The sequence below is a fragment of the Cynoglossus semilaevis genome, chromosome 12 (assembly GCF_000523025.1).
Source record: "Cynoglossus semilaevis isolate Cse_v1.0 chromosome 12, Cse_v1.0, whole genome shotgun sequence".
Taxonomy (NCBI): Eukaryota; Metazoa; Chordata; class Actinopteri; order Pleuronectiformes; family Cynoglossidae; genus Cynoglossus; species Cynoglossus semilaevis.
Window position 1 is genome coordinate 9,363,275 of NC_024318.1, and position 26,142 is coordinate 9,389,416.

General features: G+C 39.6%; 1 protein-coding gene and 1 long non-coding RNA gene across 4 annotated transcripts in view; one reads left to right on the top strand and one right to left on the bottom strand.

Annotated features, from left to right (window-relative positions):
* The window catches only part of macrod2 (mono-ADP ribosylhydrolase 2), a 370,465-nt gene that overhangs the window by 336,032 nt on the left and 8,291 nt on the right, over positions 1–26,142 (top strand). The window contains exons 10-15 of one of the 3 annotated variants that reach the window (XM_017037301.2): positions 1,971–2,009; positions 4,539–4,601; positions 10,860–10,898; positions 11,301–11,348; positions 12,937–13,074; positions 14,411–14,470. In XM_017037301.2, the coding sequence (XP_016892790.1) occupies positions 1,971–2,009; positions 4,539–4,601; positions 10,860–10,898; positions 11,301–11,348; positions 12,937–13,074; positions 14,411–14,470 (387 nt within the window). Of the gene's footprint in view, positions 1–1,970; positions 2,010–4,538; positions 4,602–10,859; positions 10,899–11,300; positions 11,349–12,936; positions 13,075–14,407; positions 14,471–26,142 lie in introns of all 3 variants that reach the window. The other 2 variants (XM_008321936.3, XM_025060625.1) reach the window with 2 other exon arrangements.
* LOC112487806 (uncharacterized) lies at positions 20,547–22,944 on the bottom strand. Its single transcript, XR_003051255.1, has 2 exons — positions 22,605–22,944; positions 20,547–22,178 (listed from the first exon to the last, which is right to left on the bottom strand). It is a non-coding gene; the product is annotated as an uncharacterized LOC112487806 (long non-coding RNA).

A 26,142-nucleotide genomic window follows, 5' to 3' on the forward strand; every position in this document is an offset into this window, starting at 1 on the left:
CATTCACACGCACGTGTAATTTCTGGAGGATATGAAAGGTTAGAGGAAGTCTGTGAGGGGTGAAAATGAAGTCTGCGCTGCTTTTGGTGAGCCCGTCCCAGGCGGTGGGGAAATGAGGAGTCCATGGTGTGTTAGTCATGTAAATGCCACAAAGCACTGTGTCTGACTCTCTGCTTTAAACAGGCATGAGGACCAACCTCGGACCTCATGACAAATTGATCATATTTGTGAACACATCACGTTTGGATGTGCAAATCGACGTCACGGCCCCCTGTTATTGGTAGTCGACAGAATAACAATGTCAAGTAGACCTTGTTATTCTGTGACAGTAGGTTTCAAATCTTAAAGACAGATACAATCTTTTGGTTTCTTTAAAGTCAGTCCTATCAGGTACGGACAGTCTGTATACTGTCTGGGGTTCTAGAAGACATCTGACCTCTACATTCAAAAGGCTTCTTCAGTTCTAACTGACGGCTGAATAGATTTAGTATTTAGCCTCAGAGTATCTGAATACCTGAAAAGAGAGTCATTGTAGCACCTTGGTGACTTGGTGGTGTATCTATCCCATTGGCATAGAATCAATTCATGTTGTTTTAAATTGTGTTTGTTAAAGCACAAAATGAAAAATGATAAAACCAAGGATTTTTTTTAAACTTTCATAGTGAACACAAAGGCCAGTTCAAAATGGAGCTCAGAAATGAAAATCTATTCTTAATATAAAACTACACTTCCACTGTGAAGATGTAAAATTGGAATCTTCATAGCAGAAATAAAGGATGTCTTTATTAACAATGTGGCCATAGAACTGTGGTGTTGTTAGGATAAAAAAAACATTTTTTTATCTCTTGACGGAGGTACAATAAATATCCCTTTGTTGACAGGCATGTTAGTTGTAATATTATGGGATGTGGCAGAAGCTGAGACACTCGGCGCTCCGTTTTCCTGCCATTGTTGCACTGTATCAGCGGGCCTTTCTTTGTTTCCTCAAGCTGGGTTAGATTAATGCGGTGTACCCTTTCATTCAGTGTTATACAAAAGAAAATGCCTGTCGCCGCATCCACGGGGAGTTCTGATGGTTACAATTCCACAGAGCAGATGACAACAGCCTTTCATCAAGCTAACACTTGCCTTTGCTTGTTAACGACGCAGCTATCATCGCTCAGAATGGAGCGCAGCCTACTCACGTACATCATACAGTGCCCACACTCGTATTTAGCATTCAACGCATACAGAACGAGCCATACGTGTTAAAATGCACAATGTACGTTGATTACAAACATCTTCGGGAAGTTGAATGTGTGTGAGGAGAGCCACAAAGAAGCATCCACAGATCCACTCCCTCCTCTCTTGTGCCCCTGCAGCTCCTCTTGCAGCAACATTCAAAGCCTCTCTCAGGTCTCCCACCATGTGATTCGAATCTTCCAGCCAGGAACACCTATAGTTCACCCAGGCTGCATCATATAATAGAGCCAGGGAGAAAAAGGAGAGAAAATCAAAGGGTTTTTTTCCAAAGACGTAGTTGTTCCACCACAGTCTGCACACCTTGTAATTTGAGGAAATGGGAGGTTTTGTGTCGTTTATGTTGAGCAAACCAGTATAGCTTTAATTGAAAAAGAATGTCTTATGAAACGCACACCCACATACACAGGCCATCGGCGTAATAACTCACTAAATCCAAGGCCGTCTGGTGGGAAATACATGGGGGCTGGGTAGGAGTTTGGGTGTGATTTTGGAAAATGACAGCTCATATGATGAGAAGGGTGATGGTGTAAGTGGTTTAGGTCATCAAAATAAGGCTAGCTGTTTTCTTTTCTTCTAATAAAAGCAAATATATTTTATTCACATGCTGAGGAAACTATTTTTGAGTGGTTTAAATGGATGCAGTGAGAGGAGAGAAGTGCAGAAGTTAAGATAACTCATGACATCATGCATTAAACTGCAAATTTTGACATTCTGTCTTTCTTTTCCAGACAATGATATGGAGGTTCCAGAGGATCAGCAGAAAGAAGGTGAGTTACAGAACATTTGATGGTTGTCTTTTCACCCTAACACCCCCATTAAAGCGCACACAGAGGCTGGGTGAGAGGCACAGCTTCGGCTCACGGCAGTGATTTGCAAGGTTTTATGCAGCGCATGAAATGGAATGTTTATTCATTTAATGACAAGTTGAGTCCCAGACTCGACACTTCACAGTTTAAAAATACTCCATGTCAGGTACACTGCATTACAAACACTTATATCCACAGCAACATTTCCCAACACCATTCTCTTCATCCAGCTTACAGGCGCGCTGCTTTCAGATCAGCTAAAGTGAGTGACAAAGAAAGAGGCGAGCAACATCCCTCTCCAGCATGTGCCAGGCGATATCACAAACACAACTGTCAGTGCATAATGCTTTTATCACTGCACCATCTTGGCATGGAGCCTGAAACTCCCAGATACTGCTTATCGAGATAAACTATTGACATTTGTCTGTACAGCCATGTCCTGAATAAGCAATGGCACAAACACACACAGCCTGGCGGTGGAAGTGTGTACATTAGCCGAATTCCAGTAACAATACAACCAATTGGTCTCAGGAGCACTTACTCTTTTTTTGTGCATTCCATTTGATGAAATGTAGTGCCTGCAGCAGTTTTCTCCAAGGTTCAGTAGGTCTTAGAAAAAAGAACTGATGGGAAGTTTTTTTGTTCTGAGTACATGGGAATTCAGGCTCTAACTGCGCTGTCCCCTGCAGATGTGATAGCACACGTGCAGCCAACTAAGCACAGAATAATGTTAGTTTTACTGTCAATGGAAGGAAGTGTTCAGATTACCATAGATGTAGGACCCAGGGTGCTATCAAAATGTTTTTCCTTCCAAAGTCACCCCTATGATTTGCCAATTACACGCATCTGTGTTTTCAATGAGACTCAATTTTAGGCGATCATAAAAGGGCTTTTTTATGTGTGCACTGTAAAATGTGATATTCCAGAGTGAAACAATGTGCAAGTAATGGCTTCATCATAAAGACTTGGCTTGGAGGAAGTGGACCACAGAGTTTGTACTATTGTTAGCACCTGAGTGTCTATGTTTTCTACAGTGCACCTGGCCACCTGTGTGCAATGCATACAGTATAATCAAACAGCAGCAGGCCACACTGAGCCAAAGGAAATAACCTCTGATAATTCCTGGCTCCGTCGTATCCTCATGCCAGTCCTATCCCGGTCCTGTTTGGCTGTGTTTGATGAGTTTCTGCACAGTGCCAAGAACTGGCCTTTTATTCTGCTCCATCAGCCAGATTTTGAATCAGTGCAGCCTGGAGCCTATTCAAAGGTTCAAATGACTACCATTCTCACATGGAATAGTGGTTTTGTCTCACACTGTGCTCTGGAGTTGGTCTCAAAAGCCTCACATTCTCCCTTTTTTATCCTCGCCGGAGTTTTTCGATTTTGTCAGACAGGTAGAAACAATGTGATCTAAGCGTGCTTTCACGCCAACATTGTTAGTGCAACTGAATAAAAACCAAGAGCCTTTACCCACTTGATGTAGTTGTTTGTTGAGTTGGAATACTGTACTGAAACTCAGTGTTGACCAATTAACTCTTCTCAGGTCCTCCTCACAAAGATGTTCTTGACCTCTATGAAGCAAACTGCTGGTGGTTGTTTTTGGTGTAAACACTATACAGAAAGCAAACTGCTGGTGGTTTAGGGAACGCCAGGTTGTTTTTGGTGTAAACACTATACAGTTAATTATTACTGTAATTACTACCAGAGTTGTAATCAGGTCCACTTTGCACAGGGTCAGCAGTAAGGTCACTGCAGATGTGGTTGCCTTAATCCCTGCACTAACAGGTTTGTTAAAGTAAAGCTCTGGTGGAAATTATTGTCTGTATAAGTAGGAGGATGTACTGCAGAAGCTGCTGCTGTTGTTAGACATAGACAAACTATGGCCTTTTCTGCCTTTAAACATGCTCAAAACATTATTACAAATGCAAAAAACCACTTCCAATAAGAATATCTCAAGTATTTTACTATGTAAGAAAAAATACTTCATATACCTGAGAAGCCAGAACTAGAAGCCATATTCATTAATATGTGAATGTCTAAAAAGTTGCTCTTTCATGACTTTTGGGTTAGACACAAACAGGGCTGCCTTTTATGAAGCAGTCCATGTTGCATTGTATATGCAGCGATGTTTTAAGCTCCACTGGTGTTTTCTTTAAAAAAAAAACTCTGTAGACCAAAAAGTACTGTATTGTAATAGATATTTTCACTATTTGTTCACTCTGCTCAGTTATGCCCTCGAAATGACTCACCAATCCCAGAGTGTTAATATTTTTGACTATTTTGAGATTTGACTTCTCAAATATTAACCAAACCAGTTGCAAAATGCAAATTATATCGTCAAACGAAATGAAAATTGTCTTGGGAAATTGTATCTCAATCAGTAATTTCTCGTACTTGTAGAGTTACAGCACATTAACACTAATGGTGTCATTTGTGTCAATGTGGTGCAAAGATGTAAATTGAACCTCCGATGTATTTTTGTGAACACAGACGACACACCACCGTCCCCAAACTCCACAGTCAAGGAAGAAACTGAAGAAGATGACAACGCAGGTATTTCCTCTTCTCTCTAAATATACAGTACAATGTGGATGTTTCTGTTAGAACATAGTATTACTAAAGATGGCCATGTGTGTGTGTGTGTATGTGTGTGTAAAGAAAATTGTTGTTTGGTACAAATGAATGGAGTGTGTTCCTGGTCAATATTGTCCTGCCCTCTAATACTAACTTCCTCTTTGGGGAAATGAATACAAGATGAAGCTTGGTGTTTTTTGAAAGAATGTTTTCTTTGAGGCAAACTTGTTTAAGAGGCCATTATCTGGCTATTCTGCACTTTCAGCCCCTTGGATGTGTAATATTGAAACAATTATAGGCTCCTCCAATACGATGGACCAGAGATAATTAGATTCCTACACTGGAGGGTGTTACTAGGCAATTAAAATGGTACACCATCCATTTGTCTTCGAGCCTTAAGGTTGCTGAGAATCTCTGAAAATAGCAGTTGTAGTTGTGTTATTTGGAAAACTGTCTTTGCATGAATTGCAAACAGCTGGACCAGATAGCGTCATCATTTCAATAGCATCAATATGTTTGGTGTGTTAATAAAAAAACACAATGAGTCATTTCTCCACACCTTTTCAACAAACCTTGTTTGTAATCCTCTGCAGTAATTCAATGTGATTCACAAATTCAATCACCAGCATTAGGAGGGCGTAAGTATTTTGTAATAATCTTTGTAAATCCTAATTTATCAGGCCCGCCAGCTTAATAGTAACTAATCCATTCACAAAAGGCCTTGGCACAGCTTGGTAGCATGGGAACACTGAGTCCTTGAGACAACCTCTCTCACAGGAAGAGAATAAAACGATTTTGCACTGCCTACACCGCAAAGGTTAGGTTTGGTTCAATGCAGTACATAGAACGGATTAATCATAGAAAAGATTCTGGTGTCAGAAAAGAACCGAGAAGAAAGAGGTGAAGGGAAAAAAAGAAACAGACTGGCATCCTGGTGAGACAGGAACCAGAGAAGAGTGGAGAGACTGGAGCCACCATTCATAAAGCTGTGTTGAATCCTTTCTCATCAAAATGAACCATTTTTCACCATCTTGTCTATGGAGTCAGCAAAGCAGGTCATCTATATGGGATAGTCGATATGTGGAGCACTTTTTAGAATAAATTACACTCTGCAGCAGAGTTGGTGGAGTGTGTCTGTCAATACGCCTCAGTGTGATCCTTCACATCCATCACTCTCCTGGGGGAATTCACTCTCCTCGGTGCATGGGTCAGGCATGAGGGGCTTTTAGCCACGGTGCTGATGAAGAGAGAAAGCATTAAGGCTTTCTGTTGTTCCGTGATAAAACACACAGGTTACTGCAGTGGGGTAATTATAGGGCTTGTGTGTACCACAAACAACAACTACACATACAGTTGTTCTGTCACCACAGAGAGAATGGAAGGACAGACAACAGTGAAGAATCCATACTGGAAATAACCAGCTGCTTACAGGAGAACCAAGTGTACGCCATAGAATATTCACAGTTTATTTCAGATGAAAACATTACTCAATTCCGCAAATTGCGAATTCGCAATTGAGTTCTTTAAAATTAAATTTCCCCACCTGCGAATTGTATGAGTTCTTTAAAATTAAATTTCCCCACTGTGGGGAAAATGGAAGACTTGCTGTATCTTTCATTAAAAGAATTCAAGTATGTTATACAGGATTGTTTTTTTTATTATTATTATCTTACGCTTGTTTTGGTCAACATGACAAATATACGATTAGGTATTCTGAACATGCTTCTTTCATTCTATTTTATTTTTTATTTTTTTTACATACTTATTCTCTGACCATGTTAGTATAATTATTTTTGCTCTGTTATTTTTAAATCTTGAGTTACATATTATTATTATTATTATTATTATTAGTTTACATGGAGGTTTTCCATCATTTTTCAGATTTATTTTTGCGCTGAAACGTATCGTGTGAAGAGAAGAGTTCTTGTTGTCAACCGTCAGGAGAACAAAAGGCTACACATTCAATAAAAAGTGTGTGTGTGTGTCTGTATGATGAGCCGTACTGTGATGTAATTCACATGAAACATAAAACACAAGCACAGCAGGCACTAATGCTTGAAGCCATACAGGAAGAGAGCAGGAGGGGGGAGGGAGAACAGAGAGGAGGGAGGATGCAGATGCTGGCACCGAGGTCCAGGACTGAGTTTATCCTCTTCAGTACACACCTGAGCTGGCAGGTAGCCAGACACAGTCTGCGTTTGACATCAGATTGGAATTAATGAGATTAGTGGCTGTCACAGGGCACAGTAAAAATGTGAACATTAGCCAGGAATCGATGCCTGGTTGGCTCTGTTTGCCTGGCATGGCTTTAGCTATTCTGGGAAAAGCCCATAGTAAAGAGGAGTCGGAGGTAGATGTTGAAAGATGGCACAGAGTGTGGACGGACGCTCAGATTAATAAGGCTGTGTGTGGACAGACACTGAACCTCTCCATGGGATGCCATCCTCTTCACACTGTGGCTCTCTGTCAGGCTTCACTCAGAAGTGCACTGGTTCACAAACACACACGGCTCAGAGAATGGCAAAAGAACTCTAGACGAAGTCTGCTGGCCGACCCAGAACCCTTTTTCTTTTACACCTGTCTCATTAATTTTTCAACTTCCCTTTTTTCTGGCCTTTTTTTAGTTAGCTTTAATATAAGGAGTAGGGAAGTCGAGGCTCGGTGAGATAAAAGTGAAGCTAGACCGTGTGTGTGTGTGTGTTTGTTTGTGTGGTCAAGCGGATCACATTTCTATTTGTCCCTGAATGTTACATGCTGCTTTTACTTCTGCAACCTACCATCTGTAGTAGATGTTTACTCACCAGTCTTGTGCGACACACAGGGAAGGTTCTGACACCAGGGACTAAATTGTTTATGACCTTGTGATATTGACGCCGGCATAAATCTTTCAAGAGTTTGTAGCATTGTATACGCCACAACAACTGCCATTCTGTCGTTGGGTTTAATCAAGTATCAGACAAAAAGACGGAGCGCTAAAATGTGTCTGTTTTGTACCAATATTACTGAAAGATATAATTCATGGGGGGAGGCTGTGAGGGGAGGTGTGGGGCGGGGGGGGGGTCGAGGTGTGGACTGTAGCTGGAGCTACTCTGCGTGAAGTATGTCAGACTGACTCACACAGGGACCTTAAGCAAGGAGTAAAGGCGTCAAATGACAAAGCTGTAACAATGCTGCCCCCTGCTGGTATATACATACGTGTGTCAAAGAAGTGACGGTGCTGGATCTATTTTTATTTTTACTAGGCTTAAAGTATGATTTGTGTGTTCTTGTTCATGTTTAGCTATACTGACTTGAGGGTTTGTTTTTTTTTTTTGATAAAAACTGCAGTTTTGGGGACACTTTGTCTTTTGGGGAAAATGTGCAGGTCCACACTGAGTGAGAGGGTATTTTGAGGTTCAGGGTTTACTTTGGAGTTAGTATTACAATAAGGATCATTTAAATAGTAGGATAAGAAACAAGTTCAAGCAAATGTATTTGAGGGTAAGGGGCTAAGGAACGGAGAACATCTATGTCCCTGTGTGTGTGTGTTTGTGTATGCGTGCATGTGTTTATTTGCAAGCATCCTTCATCACAAATTGAATACTGTTGCATTTGATAAGTCAAGTACAAATGTTCAAATAACAGAAAGGAAATTACATTTGGCCTTTTGTCATTTCTGATTTATTGTTGCTGTTTGGGATCACATCAGGCAGATACAGCCCACTCCCATCATTTTTTAACGTTTAGCCCGACCTCTTGGTCAGTCATGCATTTATGCCAACAATTTTTGTCCATTGAGGTATTCTTTTCAGGCTCTGGTTGCAGCTGCATCTAAAAATGTCTGTCATGATTAATTGAAAGGATTGTCATCATCTACTGTGTGTCACCAGCATTCTGTGAGACGGACAGGGACAAACATGCAGTACTGGTAGAACTGGCCTTTTTCCCATTTAATGGAAGCTGGCATGTTTATTGTTCTGGGTCCATGGCAAAATTGCGTTGATATGAAAAAATTGTTTCTCTCTGCAGCTTGTTAAAAAAAGCAATTATGGAAGCAGCACAATGGCCATTGTAGAGCATGTTCTCCTATTGATGTTAGAGCTTTCATTTACTCAATTTGTCCCAAATGTCACTGGTTTGAATGTGTCCCTGCGTGTGCTGATGTATTTGTGCAGTGAGAATAGGACTGGGGACAGTTGCTGGAGTGATGGAGGGATTCAACCAGTCTTTTGTCACCAGCAACATCTGGCTTTTGTGCCGGAGCTGAATGAGTTTGTTACTGATAATTATCATAATAACACTTGCACGAAAATGAGTTTTTCGCACAAGTAAAACTTAAAATGAACGATAAATAGTTTGTAACTTGAGAAAGAAAAATAACAGAAATCACATTACCGTATTTACTTATTTGCATATTTAATAATGTTTAAAACAATATGCACTTAATGGTTTATTTTTTTGTTGTTGTTGTTTTTGTTTGCCAGCATTAATTTGGTTAATGAATGTATCAGTTTCCTAAGTAAAAGTTAAAGATAAGTATTTAGCTTACTGTAGTGGGTCTATTAAGCTGGAAACCGATTATGTACTAACAATTATAATTGTACTAATAATGCTTAGAATACAGTGGTAAGTACAGTGGTAAATATCTCAAGATAGTAATAGTACTAGTATACTATACTAGTATACTAACTAGTATCAAAACAAAATGCCTATATTTTAAAAAAATTGTATTTAAATATATTTTTACAGTCTTTATTCATTTGTCACATTTGTTTTTGTGTACCTAACACGCTACAGTGTTTAATGCATTAAACATTATCATGCTAATCTTAGCTGTTGACATGTAAAGGTAACTAAATTTATCTCTCAGCTCAAAGCAACGCTGCACCTAATTACAATCTGACAGAGGCACTAACACAATTCTGTCAATGTTTAGCACTGTGTATTCAGAGAACCGGGTTCTCTACAAGGTTCTATGAATATCACCGAGATAACAGTGAATAATCTCCTCAATCTTCCATCTATGGCGATAGAAGGTTAGAAAGCCAGCAGAGACAGATTTGTTAGCGATGCTAACATGGCTCTGACAGCCATAACAAATGACATTGTGTCATTCACGGCTGCCATTTTATATGTTACACACTTTTTAACTTTTAAAAGTTTCAATAATCCCTGTCAGGGTAGCATAACATCAATGAGGGCATCCGGTATAAAAACACGGTCGAGTCCTAATTCCCTTCAGAATACATCAGCAGTAGTAGATCTTTTTGGTGTTTTCTTTTTGATACTACAATTTCTACATTCTAACACTGTATGTTTCATCTTCTATTTCTAATCTAAGTCATTAATTGATGTTTTGTGCTTTACACTGGTACACATTCTGTTTCACTGTGTAGCCCTAAATATCTTATTTGTTATTTATTTTATTTTTTGTTTGTTTGTTTTTTTAACCTTACAATACCAATACCATGCTGTACCATTTTATTTAAAAAAAAAATCGAATGATTCTCATTGGAAGTTTGCCGCCTGCAAGAATAGGATTGCCCCTTCATTGTCTGGTTTAGTGGCCTGTCTGACCCGAGGTCAACTGCTCTTTTCTTAACTATACATTTTGCATATAATGAAAGTATTTGTTTCTAAGTTTTTATGCTGTATGTCCAGCCATGTGTCATATATTTATGACAGGGGTTGTAATCTTGCTGACAGAGGTGGCGTTTGTTTCCAGCAGCTTTGTGCTGTTGTGCTGTCACAGCAGGTGCTGCTGTAAATTTGATCTTCTGACGATGATGTTTTTTCTCTGACAACTAATGTGACCCGACCTAATGGGCCACAGACATGTCTGCATTTGGCACACAGGAGAAAATTATCCAACGGTGCTCAGATATTTCTGACCTTAGTCATTGTGATTAAATTGCTAAGAAATATTGAGATTGTTTCACTGCTGGTCACTGTCGATTAATGATGTTGTGTTGCTACACATCTCGTTTGACTCAAAGTAAGTTCCCTTTCCAACAGCCTTGAACGTGGATGGAAACATGTCAGATTTTAATCAATGAAAGGGAAAAGTCTGGAGTTCAAACGCACACAGAGGGTGATGCTGGTGAAACAGGAAGTAGATGTTCCTGTTTGAACAGGCCGGCTCCCTCAAGATGAATCATTTGCCATCATTAGTGTGCTTTGTTTCTCAGAATTAATGAGTGGTATTATTCCTGTGCACGCTCGCATACAGCTGATGATTCCTTTTCTCTGCCTTTTCAGGTAAAGAGGAAACAGGTGATGAAGAAGAAGGTGACAATGGTAATGTGGCTCCACGGACCATTAACATGTGTTCTCAGCCTCTACCACAGCCTCTTGATCTCATTTGTCATCAAAAATTAAATTTCACTATTTCTGCTCACTCCAGCTCAGTCTGGTGTGTCACTCGTGTAACAAAAAAGTTTTCTCTTATCAAAGAAGCTTGGAACAAAGGAATCCCTCTATAATGTATGGCTTTAGAAGTGACATTCGTTTCCCTTTCTTTATTGCCACTTAATTTATGCAAGTCTATGTGGTTCCATTGCTCTCACACTGCAATGTAATGACAATGTTACATAATACGATTGGAATAAAATGGACGTGTGAAGTGATATCAAAAGACTGGAAGATTCATCTCCAAGATCTGGAACTAAACTGGAGCGCTTTTCCTCCCATTTTCTCTAGATGCAGAGGAAAAAGAAGAAGACGTGGAGATGGCTAGTCAAAATCCAGGTATTCTATGGATGAGAATTACTTTTTGTGTCTAGATGGCCACTTTATTAAAATGACGTTCACCAAGAGGAAAGAAGTGTCCATCTATTTGGCTCTTATTTCTTGAGATTGAAATAGAAATGGATGAGTGACATGTAGTGACCTGCTGTTCCATCAATTCAGAGTCTAAAGCTAAATCCTGAGCCTTGTTTGCAAAGTCGTACGTGTGTTCATGTATTTGTTTTAGAGAGATTTGTAAGAATCAGTGATGTAGGCAAAATAGATTTCTTAGTGAAGTGTTCTGTCAATTATGAAAACAATTCTGTACAAAAAGGCGGGAAGCATTTTCCTAATAGTTTACTGGACTTCAAATTCAGCTAAAAGGTCAACTTCACATCTTCACCTTAGGCTCCCACTGCCTTCAGCCATTTCTAATGTCCAGGTTATGGTCCTTACCGTCCTCCAACTTTCCTCGGCAAGGACATCAGAAAGCGCTGGTGGCCATTAATGCATTCAGGGGATATAAACACTCAGAGCAAGCTCCACTTTTCCACTGTCTTTGCTATTTTCTTTTTCTTCCTTTTGGTTCTGCATCAAGTAAAGTGAGGGAAGGCATTTTTGTTCATTTGTGTAGCTTCCAAAGCGCACACTCCGTCTGGTTAGTACATGTGGAGCGGTTCAAGTGGTGGTCTCCATTAAGTGTGAATGGCTTTTCACTTTAGGCACGTACAGCACTGTAGTGCTGTGAGCATGTCGGCACACGAGAACCACATCAATCTGTAAATCATGGACAAAAACAACATTAAAACCACAGTCTAGATCATCAGCCTTTCTGCTTTGAATCATGTCAGTATTTCAACAAGAGATTTTTAAATAATAACTAGTGGGTGTGTATGTAAAACAACCACTGTCGTTGCGCGAGGACCATTGCTCTACCCCTGAGTCTTCTCCATGCTGCTGGTATATAATTAAGAGTATGCATTTGCATACTGGCAGTGAGTAGCGCCTCGCCTCCTTTCTGTTTTTGCTTTATTCATATCGCAGCCCATTGACAGAGGTTTGACAGATTGAGACTCTCTGAGCGTGAATTTTTGTAGATGTTCTTGTCTGGCGATATGGCAAATGCAGAGTTGGGAAGATATCCAACACTGAAGATAAGTAATTACTTTCTCACGAGACACAAACAGAGCCGCGAGCCAACAGAGGCACAAAGGGAAGTGTATGGTTTAATAACAACACCTGAAGGCTAATTCTGCTAAGCATGCAGCGAAAAAAAAAACAAAAAAAAAAAAAAACAAAACACAGATTTTAGAGATGGTTATTTGTGTGGCCTCGGATATTTTTTATCAAGCTCGGACCTGTTAGTTACAGTAAATAATCAACAGTGATCACTATTTTGTATCATTGTTGTTCATTTTAATTATTTTCCCTGAAGTTCAACATTGCCAGAATACAGTTTGACTAGAAAACAATCAGTTACATGAGGAGGAAGAAAAACATACAAACCACCTTCTATCCTTCAGGCCTGGACTTTCTGAGCTTAAATTAATGCTTAATATTTAGTTTTTTTTCTAATTGTCTTGACTTTGTAACGCTTGTGTGCCAACAGAGGATGATACAAGAGATAATGCGCCAAATCAAGAGGAGACGAAAGAGACAAATGAAAACCAGGAAGAAAAGGAAGAAGTGGAAATAATTAATGACACGGCTGAAGGTGATAACCAGGGCAAGAACAAAGAAGACACAGGTACTTTAGGACATTTTACATTTCGTCAGATTTTAGTCATTAATAGGCCGGAAGATCATTCATTTATGAAGATTATTCCCAATTAAATTCTTAATGCATGGGCAGAATGTGGCACCCTGGTTATCCTGTAATTCGATCCTCCATCTACTTATCGTTGCTCTAATACATAGTCTTCACACGCAGTGTTATCTGTAAACACAGTTGGAGTTTCAAATACCGCCCCTAGTTTGTGGAGGCTTCAACCTCAGCCCACTAGTTTCAGACCAGCTTCACTGAGCGCAGGGCAGTGAGTTAGTCTACTGACAAGAAGACTGAAAACATCTTCCAGAATTCTCCGGAGACAGAAGCAGTGATGGAACACCACATTCAGAGGTGTTTAGACCGGAATCGAGGATATGTTTTTGACGTACTGATGTATGATTGAATATTTAAAATTCTTGGAAAAAGCAGAGACAAGGGTTTGAATCATGGTTGGGAATCAGAACACTGTTCTATTCAGGTCAGGTTTGGACTACAGCGGTGAACACTGATGAATGTGAGCAGGTTATAGTTAAGGCTGGTTTCATGCCAAAAGAATATAGAGGATAGAATGGGGAGGGAGGGTGTGGAGGTGTGCTTTCAGAAAAATACAGTGAGGCTGGTTGGATGTAGCAGGGCAGGTTTAAGAGTTAGTGGAAGATTAATGTGGCAGAGTGACTGATGTGGCCAACAAGGGCGGTTTCAGGAGACAAAAACTGGAAATGGTAAACAGCAGGTGGAGCAAGAAGCAGGACCCTGTTAGGTTAGAACAGAACAATCAATTACACTTAGCCATAGTGTTTGAAGTAAAAGCAGTAAAAGTGATATTTGGAGAAATAAGCCAGAGTGTGTGTGTGTTTGAGAATGAGGTTGGATTGATCGGGTGATCACCTATGACTCTTGAGCTAAATTGGGGTAGAACGAATCAAATGGGTACACTTGGATACACACACACACACACACACACGCATACACACAAACCCTGAGACTGAGTCAGGGACAAGAGCTGTTCCTAATTCTTGGGTTGCAGTTGTCAGCAGCTCCAATAATCTGTTTTCTGCAAGTTGTCATTTTGCCTCAGGGCACAGCAACAAGGCCTTCACCGATTCCTCCGTGACTTCAGGTGCAGTTTACAGTCGCATCTGCGGCTTGAAATATGCCGCACCCTGATCAGAGATGGTACAGAACGTGATGTCAGCGAGCTCCTCCGTACCTTAACAGACAAAATCACACATATATGTCATTTGAGTGTTCCCACTTTTCTGTAATAACTACATGTGAAATAGCAACAACAGCTTATTTTATTTTACTTTAGCAGAGGAAGATCAACCTGCTTCAAAAGATGAAGACAGTCAAGCAACCACGGTGGAGATGGAAGGTAAGATTTGGCCTGATGGAGAGTTTTTCTCCCTGGATTTGAGTCGATCTGATTTCCTCATACGGTTGGTTGTAATTGTACTCCTGGGAATCAAATTATTAGGGTCAGTTTTGTATCCATTGTCTGTCATTTGTCAAAGTGATTTTTCCCTTAAATTCTTCTTAAGCCTCAGAAAGATCGAATTTGCCACTCCTGTCTCAGTGTGAGCCACATATCTGCAGGCGATGCAGAAAGCCTCAAGCTGCAATTTAGTTCCTGGAAGCTATAAAATAAAACCGAGGTGTGAGGAGCAGTCTTTGTCAACAGACTGTAAAAGACTTTAGTAAAAGATCTGTCCTACAAAAATTATTTTTTTGTTGTTGTTTTCCTGGTACATTGCAGTAATAGTTGGGCCATTAAATTAATTCAAAAGGACACATAAAACATTTTTATTTTATTTTCTACAGTCTTACATTCCTATTTAATTTATCAGATTTGTACAAGTAATAACTCACACAGTTACACAAATTTCCTTTTTTGCCAAGCTAAGATAAAAGTAGTTAGTTTAAATTTGTCCCCACTTTTTAAAAGACACTGGATTTTATTAAGAATTCTGTTCTATACTGCTACTGCTGCTGCCGCTGTTGCTCCCACCCTCGTCGTTTAACTACATGGAATATGTGACTTTATTTACCCCTATTGTTCACTCCCTCCTCCCCCCCCCCCCCCCCCCCCCCCCCCCCCCCCCCCCCACACACACACACACAGACACACTAAACCTATATCCATCCTCTGCAGAAACTGAAGGGTTAAATAAGTGGACACCAACCTTGACCATCACTGAACTAATATGAGTCCACTCTCACACGTGTTTCGCATTCTCTTTGACTGACATTCAATTAATTTAGGGCGAGAACGAACACTCCAGATGGATCCGTGTGAGATGGCCTTCTCCATCTTCTGTGAAAAAGCCATTGAAAAATGTTCTGCAAGCACTAGAGCCTTTCCATCAGTAGAAGGCTTCACTCCAGCCTGTTGATTGCGTCGGGCCTGTCGTTGTGATACTGTGTGCCGTGTGCTTCACAGTGACACTGTCACACGGTAAATAGTGGTGTCAGTCCAGATTGCAGGCAGATTGCATTTTGTATGGAAAAGCAAGTCCTTGGATTGAGTGCAGACCAAACTGTCTCCAATGCTCAATCTCACACAGGCCAATACAGACACACACGCGCGCCCGCAAACAAAGACAGAACTCTTCGTGAAATGTTTTGAGAACTGCACAAAGACCTAGTACAAATATCAAAAAACCTAACCCCGAATTTAACATTAATATTCCTAATCCTAATTTTGATTATTTCCAAACTCAAACCTGACCCTAATCCTAACTTTAACAACAAAGTACACAGTGTCCCTGCACAACAATAGCAGTGTTATGTAGCTGTACAAAAACCTCTCACACACACATATACACTTAGACTTGTGTGCGTCTACTATAACTCCATTCATTGAACACATTCCACCTCTAAACCCATGGGTAGCCTGGGGGCAGCCTCATTATTGGTTGTGAAATCCTATTTTGACTCTGTATCATTTCATTATATTCACAAATGATGGAGTGGTAGTTGATGTGCTGGTTGATGTGCTCAGGTTTTTTGTTTAGTGGAGAAAAAAGTTTGTCATTTTTTAAGACAAAATCTTAACATTTATAAATAATTAATAACTTCAATTATTTTCAGTTTGTGCAAAGGCAGATATTTACCAAACAGTCGCCATTTTAGAAATAAGATAGTGCTGCCAATTTGCTAAATGTGTCTACAAAGATAGATAACATTATGTATTTATTTGCACTGGTTATTTATTACAAACAGACTTGGGCAATTCACCAAGAAAATCCAATTTATTAATCACTGAATGTAAAATGTTTAAAGAAAGAAATAGTAAAATTAAGAAAAGGAAAATTAGAAACATTTGTACAGACTAGATTATTTGAGATCATTTATTATTTGAGATAAAAAAAAATTGAGTTTTGTGTAATGCACTTATCCCTTAACATTCACATCTATTCATCATTAGACTGGTTCTATGTAATGTTAGTATTGTCTTAGCATCAGTATCAGTTGATATCAGACCCAAAAAAAGCTACACAAAATTATTGATATCCTTTTGATTGTGTAATTTAAAAAAAAACCTCAGGACTGAATTGAAGTGCAGTGGTGTCTGAGCACAGTATCAGTCTTACAGTATGTGGTCCATTACTGTGTCTAATGCAGCAGCCCTGGCTCAAAAGGTCACAAACATTTATCAGAGGTTTTCTGCACTTTACACAGATATTTTTCCTGCTTCCCTGAGCTTTTTTACAGTATTACCAAGTATTAAGTGTGACAGGTCTGAATGTTTGGTACTAGAATAGAAAAAAATCATTTCATTTTTCAAAATAATCACATTAACTCCTCATGATCCCCACCCCACTGTGTTTATAAAGCCGAAGCCTTTGTTGGGTGCTCTTTTTGTCTTAACACTGAAACCTGTTACCAGTTAACCTCCTAGTTTTATAAACTCCCAGGATATAATTTGTCTTCAGTATTATTATTTCCCAAGTGTTTGTGTTGAGTGCAGGCATTAGAATTTAGAATATGATTAAAAACACCAAAAAGATTTTAAAAAAAAACTTTTATCTTTTTTAATAAGGGTAGCAGGGAATAAACAAACAACAGATTTTACTATTTAATTCCTTTTACAGATTTGCATTTTTAGAGACGCTACTTTTGTAGAAATGTAGCCTTTCTCTACCTGGAGGAATTATCACAGTCTTGCATCACGTACCTTATATTTAAGGTCAGTGTTTAGACGTGTGTGTCTCCAGAGAGTTCTCACGTATCGTCCTCAGCATTCGCACAATTACATCCATGTCTCCTCAGTTGTTGGCGATTGTCTGTTGACGTGTTGCTGTTCTCACATTTCTCACTATTGCACATATGGAGGTGTGTTTCACAGCTAAGCCTCGAACAACATGGACCTAAAGAAAGCTGCAATCTGTTTTACTCTCTTTCGCTGCCATCATCGTTAAAACTTGAAATGTAATAATTTATTCAGTCTACGCACATTTCCATACAGTATATGTAGATGTAGCTTTTATTTCCCTGGCACTACCATCTGTTGTTTACATCGCAAGTGTGTTTATATGAATATGCTTATGTTTAAGCATTTAGTTGTGCCGTTCCTGGTTTAACAAATGACTTCACTTCACTGCAGGATTAGAGGCGGCTCTAAGGGCCAATCAGAAACAAGGTAGTTTCCTTTTTCACCCTCTGGGGTTTGTGTGGTGTAGAGGTGTACGTATAGAGAAAAACATAGGTGAGATTTCTCTACTACTAAATCAGACTGCGCCTCCATTATACAAATATATTTTATGTATTGGATACCTCTCTTCACAGGCGATGAGATTCTGGGCCTGATATTTGGCGGGCTATAAAGCGTCCTTAAATTGAAATGAGGATCTAAGCAGCATTTATTTATGAATATTCATAACAAACTTTCAAGCGGGAGTGGAGGCTGCAGCATATTGTTGGAGCATTTGAAATATCTGTCCTGCACAGCCTTGTTCTGGTGACTTATGAAAGTGGGTATCCGCTTCAGTAAGCTCATGAAGCATCCATAAATTAAAATAAGACTGTCTTTGCCTAAAGCTAGGAATAAATAAATCTGAGTGGCAAACAGAAATTGTTTTTCCTTCATGCTGCGTGATTCTCCTACAGCAGGCAGAGCTATTATCTTAGTTGCAAAGGTAAGATTTAATGGCTGCACAGATTCAATGCCAGTGAGTGAACAGCAACTCTTCTTTTACAATCAAAATCGGAGTGACTTCAACGTTTGTCACATAATGCATTCCACCAGTAAACACCCAAAACAGATTTGTGGTGTACGGAAATGTTACGACGTGGAGACGGTTGAAAATGAAGGTCAGCTTTCTAAATGTGTCCTCTACAGACAGATCTCTGTCTGTAGATCTTCAGACTCTGTGTTCCCACCTTCAGTAAGACTGGCCCAGAGGCCGACAATAGAATAAAAGAAGCTCCTTGACTATTCAGAGAGGGCACAGCAGAGCATATAACAGTGGGGTGGAGGTCTCTACCTGAGACTGGCTGGGTGCAGAGTACACCAACAAGGTGGGGATGAGCTGTATTAGCATTCTAAAGCTAGGTAGGAGGGAATCTATACGGAGGAGTGGGAGAAGGACACAGGAAGACAGGATGACAGACAGACAGATGGATAGATGGACACACAGACCCAGCAGGCCTTCACAACAATTTCAGTCTCAACACCACAGAGAGAAAAAGCCACCATCACATCAGCCCAGGGGCTACAGGAGCTGATGTTCTCACTGCTTAGCACTCGTTCGTTTTCCTCCCACCTTTTTCTCTCTGGACTTGTTGTAAAACTAAAAAAAAAAAAAAAAATCAGGTAAACTCTAGTTCACCTTGATTATCCAGTTTCCCACCTGTTTAAGGATGGTGTTTAAAATTTCATAATTTTATATCCCAGTGTTTTTCTTACCCTGGTGGCCAGCAGCTGTGAAGTACCGTTGACACTGTTTCAACCGTTAGCCGCTTCCTGTGTGTGAGACTCAAAGCTTAAAGCTTAGCTGCATCCATAAGTGTCATAAGGTGCCAAGAAACCTCATGCACAGCATGTTCTCTGTGGGCTCTCCCTTTCTTCTGCTTCTCAAACATTTGAGAGCAGCATCAAAAATGAAAAAAAAAAATCCCCTTGCTAACAAGTATCAAGCATTGTTTTGTTCTCTTGTTTGCAAATGTTATTTTGGAGGGATTTTATTGATTTCTCTGTGTTTCATTTCATCTGCAATACACTTTTCTATGACAACACACTGACAAAAACAGCTCCTTTCCAACGCAGCAGCCTTTTCGTAGGTATTGTGAAGATACGCAAAAAACTACTGCAGCACGTCAAATACAAATCAGAAGTATTTTGTTTGTTTTTTGGGCAGCTGAACAATTTGACCAGTATTTGTCAGTTCCTCTCAGTAGTCATTGCATTCATATTATTTCATGTAACAGCAGAATTCAGGAGGATTCCAAGCTTTGGCTAATTGGTTGTTTTTTGCCCTTTCGTCTTGGTCTTCTGTGAACAATAGGTTCCTGGTGATGTAAATCTAATTCTGGAGAGCAATACGGTCTTTCCCATGGCTATGAGTTGTCAGCACACAATTAACTTGTGGAATAAAACTGTATACTGTAGCAGCGAGTGGCTCCTGGGGGAGCAAGCTGCCACTGGCTGAAGACATTAGGCTATGCTGGTGTTTTATAGCTTTTTTGTGCCGTCTGTTAAAGTCCAGCAACAGCAGCTGCTCCAATCACAGTCCTGCTGAGGCTTTGGGTGAGGATGCCAAGAGGAGACTCCCTGCACTTTCATCTTTACTTGTGTGAATGCACACTTTACCATTGGACTTCATTTGGTTTGTGTAGTGTACACAGTCGTCCTAAATGTCAGTATTGACCGGTTGTTTGTTTAGGATTACAGGATGACACAAAATCAAAAATATAATATGACACATTACAGCTTATTTGTTGAGCCTGGTAAACTGCAAAATGAAACTATTTTCTGTTCATTAGTCCTCGACATTTGCACTCAAAACAGAGGACACTGTCCACCATGTAGACAGCATAAAAAGTGTAACAGAGGACACATTGTCCATTCTGTTGGTCACCTCTGCCCCTGAAGCCTGTTTCCATAGAGAGAGTCTCATCTAATAGAGGACAATTTTTTTCTGTCTCTCTTTGAAGTTCCTCTTTCATCAGCTCTTTCATCATGTCTCCACCTCACTGTTAGGCTTGCACAAAAAAGAGAAAGAAAAAGAAAAAAAAAATTGAACAACTCTGAGCAGGTGGAGAATTTCTCAGGCAGCCGAAACGCAACAATATGTGTGTTCTAAAATGTGTTCCACATTTGTTGTATCACACACACAAACACACAGAGTGGTGACTTGTCTCTGTGGTTTGTTTGTATCCTGACAGGCAGTTTGATGGCAGTAATCTATAGATAAACAGAGGTAAAGTCAAAAAAGACACTGACAACAGTATTCTTTCACACCATGACATGTCACACTGTGGGCTGCATCTTTATTATCCTGCTTTCAGTGAAGAACATGGTTTTCAAACAGATAGGAGCACAATTAGGAAAAATGCATGGGCCACAGCCCTGAGGCTTCAACTGGTGACATTTTCAATCACATCCCTTTCTGGCTGATTAATCCTAGACCTCTGTGAATCAGAGCAGTATTCGTGTTTGTAAATGAAGAAAATTAGGACTGTGTTAACGTCGGTGAATTAACTCCTGCTTAAAACAGGGAGATGCAGTGATAAGTACATAAAGTGATTTACAATATGTATGTACGTTGGTACGATTCTGTTGTTTAAATCGGGTTTGTTTAATGTCATGTTTGCTGCCAACTTATATATCAATGGTATCAATGAAGTTAGTTTACAATGTTAACAAATAGACAACTGATGTGTTAAGACTAAAAGTTAGTGCTGTCAAACAAACTAACAAATTTGTATTCTGATAAATCACATAGTAGTGGATTAATCACTGTAAATCATGATTAATGTTGATTTGAATTAATCACCTATTAATTATGATCAATAGAGATAGAATTAGAGAGAAACCGTGTTAAAAATAATGAAACTTTTTGTATAACAGCATAACCTGTTTTGTATAACCTGTAGTTATCTGTGACTAATCCAAATGGTGTCGTTGTCTATAGACTTTAAGCTAACAGTTGATTAAATATGACATTTAATTCAGAAACGCTCTGCATTGATTATGTGAATTAGTGAATCTGTAGACTGTCACCAGTACTGACAGCAAGAAAATGCATTAACTCAATCTTTACTCAGAGACCTTTGAAATGCTAGCCAGAGTTGTTTTTATGCCAGAACCTGCTGGTCACCAGTGGTACTGCATGTCTAAGTTGGCACTCACAGGGCTTCCTTGTGGAAGAACCTCTCAGTTCTCTGTCATTAGACTTTCTGTGTCTATTATTGATATAACTTGCTATATGCTGGATATTTCTATGCTTCTACTGACCACAGTTGTGATCCATGATTCATGTGGAAATCCTTAGCCCAGAAGAGGTATCACTTGGACTGTGAATCAGTCAGCTGGCTGATCCTGGTTCCTCCTTGACCCCTCCCCTCTGAAAACCATCAAGGCATTCTTCTTATTTATGCATCCTGCATTTTTCTTCAGCTGTGGTGTTCCCCATGTTAATGCTGTCCTCCAGTACACTGTGTCCTGCGTAACATCACCTTGTGTCACGTTTGCCAATCCTCTACAATGCTGTCTGTCTGGCTTCTGATACATTAAATCACAATAGGTAATGAGCAGCTGAGAAAGTGAAGGAGAGTCTAAAGATTATGTAAAGTAATTCAGGTAGTGATGAGAGAGGAGCAGACCACCACTGACAGCAGATTTAGCAGGTATGTAGGTCACAGAGGGAGGCTGCTTTAGCTGCTTTTTTATGTCTATTTTTGTGTTGGCTTCCTCTCTCACATCTTAACTTAATCAGTTATTCACACAGTCCTTTCATCTCGCTGTATCTTGATGTTCCCGCTCTTGATTATCTTCTTCTGAAAGTCCACTACGGCCATCTTACATCAGCATGGACCAAATGAGGAACAGCAGGAAGAACAGTGGTTCGGCACCGATAGGTCTGATTGTTAAAAAAAAAAAAAAAGATGACTCAGCTGCTGTCTTAGTAGGCTACTTCAAATCAATAGAAAACAAAATGTTCTGTTTTAATCTTCAGACTGACACGTCATGTCACTGTCATGACTAAAGACATTATCAGAGGTGGGTAGTAACGAGTTACACCGTCATGACTAAAGACATCAGAGGTGGGTAGTAACGAGTTACACTTACTTCGTTACATTTACTTGAGTAGGTTTCTTAAAATAAAATACGTCTAGGAGTAGTTTTAAATCACTATACTTTTTACTTTTACTGGAGTAGATTTATAAAGAAAAAACAGTACTCTTACTCCGCTACATTACGCCATACTGAGCTCGTTACAGAGATTCTGGATAAAGCTTTAACTATATTCTCTGTTATCTATAGATCCATGATCCAGTATCTTTACCTTTATTTTGTCAGAGAGTGACTTCCGCCCAAGGCTCTACCACGCGACTGTGACCAATGAAACGTAGCCCTTACTGCGCAGTCTCTTCACGTGACCATACTCGATCTCGGCGGCGGGACGGATTAGTTTAGCGGTCAATATCCACTACAGCAAAAAATGGCAGAAACGGTTAGCAATGCTAACAAAGACAAGGAGGCACACATGTGGCCTCATATTGAAAGTTTGTTTACGTTACAAACAGTGCGAAACAGCAGTTTAATCATGCGGTGTCTTCTGTGTCGACCCAAACATACGGATATTTCTGCTTTTAAAAGCCCATCGTCCAACCTGAGGAAACATATTGCGGTAATTTTTATTACATTCACGTCCAGTTGCCTAACAGAACTTTTAAACATGCTGCGGTAATCTTTTTATCTTTTTGCTGTGAATAGTCGAATGTTTGTCCTGTTAGTTTTGTCCCTGTTACATGAGTACTCTGTGCTGAGCTCGATCTGCTTGTAGCCTCAAAGACGTGTTTTTTATCCACAGGTCCACAGGTTGGAAGTTTTTGTTACTTGTGCTGTAATTTAAGTTATTTCGTAAATATTTAACTCTTTGTGTACTCTTTTTATTTCATTGATTTATATTTTTATTGAAGTACTTTAACTTACCTAAAGATATGATTGAATGCACGTTAAAGAAAATCTAAAAAATAGACGTTACTCTACAGTTACTCAGTACTTGAGTAGCTTTTTTGGTAATTATTTGGATGACTACTTTTTACTTCCACTTGAGTAATATTATTCAGAAGTAACAGTACTTTTACTTAAGTACAATTTTTGGGTACTCTACCCACCTGTGGACATTATATCGAAAAACTAAGGATTAAGCACACAAAAAAACAATATTTAAAAGATAAAGATTACACTGTAGGACAGAAAGTAATCAGAGCTTTTTCAGCAATAGTCGATTTTAGTTAAAAACTCTAAGAAGAGACAGTGACCAGTGTGCAGTTGATTGTTGTGAAAAGCCATTCCGGAGGATTAGTTCTGTGGATTGTAACATGTCTATGAAAGTATTTGAATAAAGTATCAGGCAGGTATCGCTCCATCCCTACGTTTCACTCTCTTTCCTGTTCCATTTGACCATGTGAAATGTTTAGAAATATTTCCATGCTGTACTAATTTTCCTTTATTTCTGGCCAACATATGTTGTAAGTCATATCCTTTTTATCTCTCTGCCCGTCTCCCTCTGTGTTTTCATTATCTTTAGGTTCTTTGAATTGAGGCTTAACCCTTAAAGCAGATGGTGTCCAGTCCTCTATGCAGTCATTCAGATGACTTTGTGTGTTCTCCTCTTGTCAAGCATGGCCCAGGCCTGTGTAATGAGCTTGGACCTTTTCAGTTTGTTTAGAGAACCCTGACCCGAGCTGCCATCACCCCACCGCATTCACCACTACAACGATACTCGAGCCCACTGGGGCACACACCACTACTTAGTGTCCACAACTCCTTAGGCCTTTTTGTCGGAAGGGGGAAGGTGGAATACTAATGAAGACTCTGAGCTTTTTTAGAAGGGTGGCATTAGAAAAGGGCGGTCAGAGTGTTTTCTGAGCAGGATTGTTTTCGTCTCTCCAATGCACGGGTCACAGCTCAGTGCTCTGTAATTGGCTGCGATTGTCAGATAGCGTTCCATCTTACAGCAAACTCTGGCTATCAAATTCAAACACCTCTTTCTAACAAATCCTTGTTGTTGTGTTTTAGGAGTGGAAGCTCATACAAGTATTTCTCAGACCTGTACAATAAACTTTGCATTACCATATGAAAATACTCTGCTTACCACATTTTCTCACTCATTAATTCTCCCGTTTGGGTACTTGTTGAGGTCCACACACTTTTGTTTTGCTTGAGCAGGGCCATGTCTGCAATTATCTTTTCAGTAGACATACCAGGCCCAAAGTTGTTAGTTCATGCGGAGTTCAATGAGGGGCTCCTAGATACTTGTTTAATATACATGGGCAAATGTAAACCAGGCCAAGGTCCTTCATAGACCACCCTGTTTGTGGTCTGAAATTAATTCTGCCCTCATCCTCGAAAAGGAAGCAAAGCTTCTCGGTACAGTGGAGCTGACCTTGACATTTTCCTATCTTATTCTTTCAAGATGAAGTACCATTGAGCCAGCAGTGCTGCTCCGGCTGCTTCGACAAAGAAACAAAAAGCAAAAGCTTTAAAAAGGTCTTTGATTGGCTCATGGAAAATTAAAATATTTTAATCGATCAATAAGAATGACTCAAGCAGTAAATGTTTCTTAGTTGTCTCTAATTGTGTTTGAATGTTTGTATTTCTTCCAGATAAGACATAGTGCCAAATATAGAATGGGCTGATTTTACTTTTCAGAGGTTTGCAAGATAGCAAGGACTGTAAGGGGAAACGGCGTATGATTGGTTTACAGACAACAGCATACACAGTATAAAAGGTGGTGACCATTTCACATAACAGTAAAGTGTTGACAGTTAAAAACGCTCAATAAATGACAAAAAAAGTGCTACTAGATTTAATAATAAGGTACATGATTCAAGTGCCAGGCCATGTTTTAGTTATATATCACAACGTCTGGTGTTGTCCATAAACCATTCTTTGTATTATTGATGACAGTAGAATTGCTATTAAGAAACCTGAACTCTCCCAGTTTAGTGTTTCGCAACTTCTTTGGGTTCAGCTAATTATAATATTTTTGTAAAATCCAGGACTTTTTGGTCAAGGCTAGAAACTCACTGTGTGACATTCAATCCTGTGTATATACTGTACTACCACGATGGTTATACTGTAGTTTTACAAACTCTTTTTAGTAAACAGCAGCCACTACTACTATTTCATGCCTTGTTAATGTTTCAACTGCATGAGTTCTTCATTGGGTCAGGGTGCTGGACTGCCCTGCCTGCAGTCCAGATCTGTCTTCTACTCATAATATATGAAAAGTCACATACAGCAGGGCTCTGCAACCTGTGGCTTTGCGAATAATCAAAATGAGCCAGACTTAAAAAAAAGAAACATAACTGATACTTCAGACTAATGTTATAAGTAAATAGTATATGGGGGAGGGGCTGTACTTTTGTTTTGTTTTGTTTTTTGTTTTTTTTTTCACAAATCATAGTAAAATTAATTTGACACATCAGACTACATTTTCATCTTAATTGCTGTCAGCAAACAACATAATGTTTCACTGATTTACGTTTGTATGGCATATTGGGATCTTTAACATATACTTGAGGAAGTTAAGCTTGAGTTATTTGAACGGAGACATGTGGACAGCTGAGTGATCGGCTGCGATCAAAGCTCCAGGACATGCTCGGTCACAGTAGAACAGCTCACCATGCCCTGCTCTGCGAATTAAATGAACAGACGACATTTTCCTCAGGAACTGACTATGTGGCCAGAAAGTCTAATGCTTACTTTGATTTTTATTCAAGCTGAATAAAAGGCAGTGAGATGTCCTGTGGCTGAGGGACAAAAGAAACCTCCTGTTCTGCTCAAGGCTCCTGTCTGGAACATTAGGCAGA